Raw genomic sequence first — 6,237 nt, 5'->3', positions numbered from 1 at the left:
ATTGATCAAATGAGGCAGGTAGAATAATCGATCATTGTGCCTTCAGCACAAGAATATACCAGTGTGTTCTGCAGACAATAGCAGTGGTGACTGCAGACAACAGAAGATTTGAGCTGTGCATTGATTATCATCAGTTAGTGTAAGACTTTAGAGAGAAAGCATAGAGAACAAATGGCAGGCAGAATGATTTCAATGCCAAAAGGGCCATCTTGCCCTGGCAATGCACGGTTTGAGTGTGGTTCCTGGGTGCTGCGTGCTAAATCACTCGCGAGACAGCTGGAAGCGATTGGCTGGCACAGAGCAGCTCCAGCAGCCACGCTGTAAACAGAGCAGCGCTGCGAAGCTCCGAGCCGCCTCAGAGGAAGACACTGCTCGCATCTGAGCGCCTGTGACAACGGGTAGCTGAGAGCACTGAAACAACACGCTGCTCCATCTTTGCTTCCAGCTCCACACACTGGGCGAGGACTCCAGCGAGGCGGCGGGGAGAACGGCTCCTGCTCGTTACCATCCCCGGTCGCTTCATTTGGATGAGAGTTTTACAGGAATATTTGAGTGGGTACGGGGTGAGGGGCATGGGAAGGTGATTTGAAGTCAAGGACCTGCCTGAAGGTGCCGAAGCCTGATATTCCTCGCAAACAACCGTGCTCGAAGTTGGAGGAGGAAGCTGAAGGTAGGTGCTTTCTGGGACTGAGCAGCCTATCGAAGCTGAGAGCAACTGCTGGGGACCTCTTGGGATTGCACTCCCAGGAAGAACACCAGAAAAACAGATTCAAAGCCTCAGCTGCTGCCAAACTTCCAGCAGACGCATCTTTGAAACAGAAGTCAGGACTGGCAAACAACCCGAAAGGAAAAACTTGCATTGGCCAGGTCCTGGGAGAGCAGGTGGCCAAAAAGCCATCCCTTCCTTGCTCTGTTATGTTCTCTGGCTAAGTGTCCTTCTCCATGTGTGGGAGAGGTAGGAAAAGCCTCAGCAAATTACTTCCCAAGTCTGTGGCCAAAAGCAAATAAACCATTTTGGAAAAGTGTGTGGATTGATCAGCAACCTTCCTGGAGAATGTCTGACCAGGAGACCGAGGACTTTGGAGCAGAAAGCCTCTTAGACAAGTCTAAGATGATTCCCAGCCTCCCACCGTATGACATGGATGACCAGCTCCTCCCCAGGGAGCCACGGAGCACCTGGTGCTGCTGGGCATGGGCCCTGGCGATAGTCACCATGAACTTCCTAGTCTTCTTCATCAATCTTCTCCTGCTGCTTGTCATCTTCACAGTTGTCTTGCTCCCCACCATTGTGGTGGTTTACTTTGGCTTCCAATGCCACTCTCGGGTAAGTAAGCCTCGTTCCCTTTGGCTGCTAACAGCCACCCCTAAGGCAGGATGACCCACGAGGGTTTTATTTTAGCCTGTGGGGAAGCAGTGGCTTTAAAACCAAGGCTACAGTCCCCATGTTTTGGCTCAGTTTTTATGTGGGGAGGAGTGTACAGACTTTCATGAGGCTGGTATGTGTATAGATTGAGCTGGGAAGAATCGGTTTATGGGGGTTCACACAGACCTGCAGGCTCCTGGCTGTGCAGGGGAGCTCGCTCTCCTGGCTGGTGCCCATGACGCAGCCACCATCAGGGCTGGCACCTTTGTATAGGATAGCACAGGCTTTGTGGTTTCTGGGCTGCCTTCAAGCAGCTGGCTGGCACCCGTGCTTTCAGTGTCAGTGGGCTAGCACAGAAAGGCTCTTGTGGCAGAGATGGGGAGGACACTGACATGAGCTGCCTGTGACTGCCTGGGTCCTTGGGGGCAGAGGCAGCATGGGACCCCTGGGTCCTGATCCTGTGCCCTGCTCTTAGTGCAGTTGTTTGTGTAAAGTGATCCCAGACCAAGAACCCCAGCATTTCACAAGCCTGCACGAGATAAGAGTATTGTGGTGTAGATGTTTTACAGCAGAAGTAAAGTTTGACCCAACTGAAAGCTAGCAGGAATTAGCTTGATTTTATTTTTTTTACCTCTCCCTTATTCAGTATAGGGGGAAATGGAAGCTTGATTGGGTAAAAGAACTCTGTTAGGGTTTGCTACTTTCCATTTAAGTAAGCTCTCTGCAGTGACTGTCCTGTCTGATCTGCCTAACAATTGTAGCACTAATAACGTCTAGCTGAATCTATAACCCCCTCTGAAGCCAGCCTCATGTTCAGGTGTTCCTGCAGCTCCTCACTTACCCCAGCCTTTGTGTTTCCTTGCTTGGTAAGGGCTCCAGCTGTGGCTGCTCCACGTGTCTGCTGCCCTCTGAATTTCATTATTCCAAGAATACTTATGAATTTCCTCTTCTTAGTATATTTCCATAAATATGTTTGGAATCCTTTGACTAAGTGGATGCAAAGAAGCAGTTTTCCTGTTTTCCTCACTGGCAGTCACTGCTAGGCCAGCTCGGTCTGATTTCTCTTGCTGATTACCCAGTGTTAGAAGCACTCGCTTACTTCCTGCCTTGGGGAGAAGAAAAAAAAAAATCCCAAAGTACTTTCTCCCAAGAGGGAGAATGGGATTAAAGGGTAAGATGCTCTTGGCCTCCCCATTCCATAGAATCTGAACTAAAGGGAAGATATAAAACCTCAAACTGATGTATTTAGCTGAGAAATACTGAAGGGATAAAGCTCTCCCCTTCCCTTTAATAAAAATCTGTGCATCCCATCTAATCAGCCAACTGCTCGGGACCTCTGAGCAGATCCTGGCGTGGGTGGTAATGTTTTTCAGCATATGGATCCCTTCCTGCAATGAGGGCACTGCGTTGTATTCTTCAGCTGATGTCCAAGAACACGAGCAGTCAGCCCACTGCTCCCCCATCTCAGCTCCCTGGCAGAGGGACTGGGCTTTGCTGCTTTCTGATGTCTCTGCTGGTCTGAGAGGTTTGGCTTTTGGTTTTTATAGCCCTGAAATAACGACGGCTCTGAGCTGCTGTTATGGAAAAGCCTCTCCTCATCCTGCAGACTAACAAAGAGGGAGACATCTGTCATGGTAATTCCTCTGTCGAGCAGGGCAGACAAGTGCCGCTGCTGCTAGTTGGAGTGAAACATGATTCATAGAGAAATCCCGTACCTCTGGGCCAGGCAATTCCCACTGTAGCTCTGACACCTGAAAAACATTCCTGTAGGATGCAAGCATGTGATCCCAACAGGGCAATGTGGGAGGCTCTGCAGGGCCTGCGGGCAGGAAAAGTAGTTCAGAGAGGTCCTGATCTCTCCCACCTTTCCCGTGACCTGAAACTGGTTCTTCAAAGTCATAAACGTGAACTTCAGATTGGACCCAGAATGGGAAAGAGCATGAGGACTGCCTCACAGAGATAGCCCTCCCAGCTCTGCCCACCCTCACCTTGGAAGACCCCGAGCTCTCCTTTCTGCACACAGTGTTCTCCTTGATGGCTTTGGGCGTTGAGGAGAGGCAAAAAGCTTTTGAGTACAGCAGAGTACATCAGATGTGAAAGCAACTGTGCTGCTGTTAGCTGCGAGGGGTCTTTTAATGCATACTTGTCTTTTAAGGCGAGGTAAAGCAGGAGTACTGCAGGATGGCGCGACGAGGGCTGCCCTTTGTCTCTGGGCTGCTGCCGTTCTGTGCCTTCCTTGTAGCCGGAGGCTGATTTCTGCACTGCAGAGCCATTAGATGGATTTTTTTTTTGAGTGTGATTGTATTTCTTGTACTGCTGAAAGAATATAGGGAAAAAGAAAAAAAAGGAAAGGAGACTGGAGGAGGTGGGGGTAGCCCAGGGCAGTTGTTAATCCAGAACAAGCGAGTGGCTTGACTTGGTGCTCCTGCTGCCAGGATGGAAGCGGGGCTTTGAACCCATCAGCCAGGAGCAGCTTCTGTGCAGGGTGCTCTGCAGCAGCACGGGGTGGTCAGGGCCTCCTGGCAGGTCTGGGAGATGCTGCGAGGCTGAAATGAGTACGCTGTGCCCGAAAACAGAGCACAAAGCGGCCTTGGAAGTCTGGGGGGTGGGCTGTGGAGTGACCCATCTGTCTGCAGAATCGAACGTTTCTGCTGCATTTTATTTACTTTGTTATAACTGCCAGCATGCTGTGCCACCCACGGCAGTGTAGCTGCAGGAGGCCTCTTTATTTGGTTTGCAGCTATCAAATGCTAAGCTGTGCTATTAGGGATAACTTAATAAAGATTAACGCTTCCTGCTTGAGGATCGGTGTGCGGTGCTCTTCTCTCACAGAGCTGCTGGAGTAATTGAAAGCCTGACTAAGTGTTGTCAGTCACGGCGTAGCCTGGGGATTGCTGAGCTCAGCTTGCAGCGGGAAGAGGCCTGGCTCGCTGGGAAAGCACTAAAACCCAGGGGTACTTTGGTCACTGCTCCTGTCCACCATGAGATCTGTGACGAACTTTCTCGCTCTTCCTGCAGGTGCTGCACTCCACGGCCCGCTACTGCAAAACCGTCCTGGACGACAACAGCTCTTCTGCCCTCATCATCCTGGGCTTCGTCATCATGTCGCCTCTCATCGTGGTGGCCATGGCCACCTACTGCAGCCTGGCGAGGCGCCTCCGCCTCTTCATGTGCTTTCAGCCCTGGAGCAGGGCTGTGTACAAGGGGGTGAAATGGCGCTGGTACGAGGAGGGAGGCCTGTGTGGCTGTGCCAGGGGCTGGAACACCCAAGTCAAGGCCTGGGTATGAGTCTGCAGCACCTGAGTCCCACCCAGCTCGCCCTTTTCCCTTCCCCGTCCCTCCCCACCACCTCCCACATCACACCCAGGCCTCTGCAGAGCGGTGCCCAGCTGTGAGAGGAAGGGAGAGGTGGTCACAAGCCGGCTCCTACGGCTTCGTCTGTAACCAGGTGTAGGATGCTGTGAGGGAGAGACAGGCAATGCAAGCCCTTGATGTTAAAGCTGATATTCAGAAGAATGGGGACTCTGGCCAGCGCCTGTTGTGCTCAGAGCAGCTCAGTGTCCAGCCTTGGCAGCACGCTGTGCCTCACACAGGTCCCAATATCCGTGTATACGCTTAGTGAGAGCAGCTGTGGACTCTGTTCCATGCCTCAGAGGTTTCCTTGGGTCCAGCAGCATTGGGGGAAGCATCCAGCCATGTGGAAGTAGCTGTGGTTTCCCCCAGTGCTGGGCTGCCTGTGTTTCAAACCTCTTGTAAGGGGTCTGCAGGTCGCTGCCTCTGTGGTGGCTGGGATCCACAGCTTTCTGACACACCATGAGTTCTTCCCCCGCTTACCTGACCCTCCTTCCCACAATCTGTAGCAGTGCTGTGCTCGTTTTGCTGTGCCTGAGCCAGCTCGCTGGGGTGGCTGCAGATGTTTGTGCTGATCTTTGGGTCTTTCCCCTTTTCCAGCTGCTGACCTGAAGTATGCTTGTCTGGTGGTGGGTACTAACCTGCAAACAGCTCCTTGCCCTTTGTCGTGGTCAGGTTGTTTTGTTCAGGTCAGTGTTAGGGCTCCTGGCAGGATGAGCTGGAGACCCCCAGTGACTACAGGGGGTCTTCCACCCCCAGGTGTGCTGTGATGCTCTCCTCAAACCGTGGTGGGTCTCCGGTTCAGTCAGCGGGGCCGCGTGCTGCTGACCACTGCGAGCTGTCCCCTCTCCCCGCTGCTGTTCCTCTGCCTGCCAGCTCTTGCCAGCGCTATGCGTGAATAAAGATCATGCCAAATCTCCACCGAGGGAGTTTCTGTTCTGTCTCGAAACTGTCTCGAAGCACTGCCTCGAAGGCTGCACCAGGACTGGGTGCCTGGGGCCTGTTGTAGCAGGCAGGGCCAACAGAAGCACCAGTGTAAATCAACACATAACTTCTGTATTTGTTTCTGAGGATTGATTTATTTTTTTTTTAACTTTTTGTAAAGTGCAGAACTTTAGCTCTGTCCTCAATTAGTCAATTGCACGACTTCGTGATGGTAACAGTCTGAGCTCTGAATCCACAGGAACCTGTGCGCTGTGAATAGCCGGGCGGCAGTGCTCTGGGGCTGCTTTGCTGGCTCGGCCCGTTCAGCTGAGTCATTCTGCCAGCTTTCATTGCCACTTACCCGCTCCTGAATGCTGCAGCAAGCCAGAGTCTCAACAAACCACCTCCACAATGCTCCAGGTGTGACAGGTTGGATAGAGTTTCATTTACAGTTCAAGTTGTTGTGTAATACTGCTGTGTGCTGAGGAGCCAACAAGGACGTTCCAGCCCAGCACGAGTGGTCAGAGGAATGCAGAGTTGGCATTCTCCTGCTTTTCCCATTGCTTTAGGACTTTGCATGGTGGGAGTGCTGACTAAAC

At 52.1% G+C, this 6,237-nt stretch overlaps 1 protein-coding gene across 1 annotated transcript; it reads left to right on the top strand.

Annotated features, from left to right (window-relative positions):
* The first annotated feature begins 1,054 nt into the window (after positions 1-1,054).
* On the top strand, positions 1,055-4,651 carry TMEM88B (transmembrane protein 88B). The gene is made up of 2 exons (XM_035557799.1): positions 1,055-1,324; positions 4,382-4,651. Exons 1-2 carry the CDS (start codon positions 1,055-1,057, stop codon positions 4,649-4,651), a joined length of 540 nt encoding a protein of 179 aa, XP_035413692.1.
* Positions 4,652-6,237: the final 1,586 nt, after the last annotated feature.

The sequence above is a fragment of the Cygnus atratus genome, chromosome 21 (genome assembly GCF_013377495.2).
Source record: "Cygnus atratus isolate AKBS03 ecotype Queensland, Australia chromosome 21, CAtr_DNAZoo_HiC_assembly, whole genome shotgun sequence".
NCBI lineage: Eukaryota > Metazoa > Chordata > Aves > Anseriformes > Anatidae > Cygnus > Cygnus atratus.
This window is presented reverse-complemented; position numbering and strand designations above follow the sequence as displayed.

Excerpts from the sequence above, each read along its gene's own strand:
- TMEM88B (XM_035557799.1), top strand. The coding sequence starts at position 1,055 with ATGTCTGACCAGGAGACCGAGGACTTTGGAGCAGAAAGCCTCTTAGAC. Across the intron at positions 1,325-4,381 it reads GCTTCCAATGCCACTCTCGG|GTGCTGCACTCCACGGCCCG; the intron begins GTAAGTAAGCCT and ends CTCTTCCTGCAG.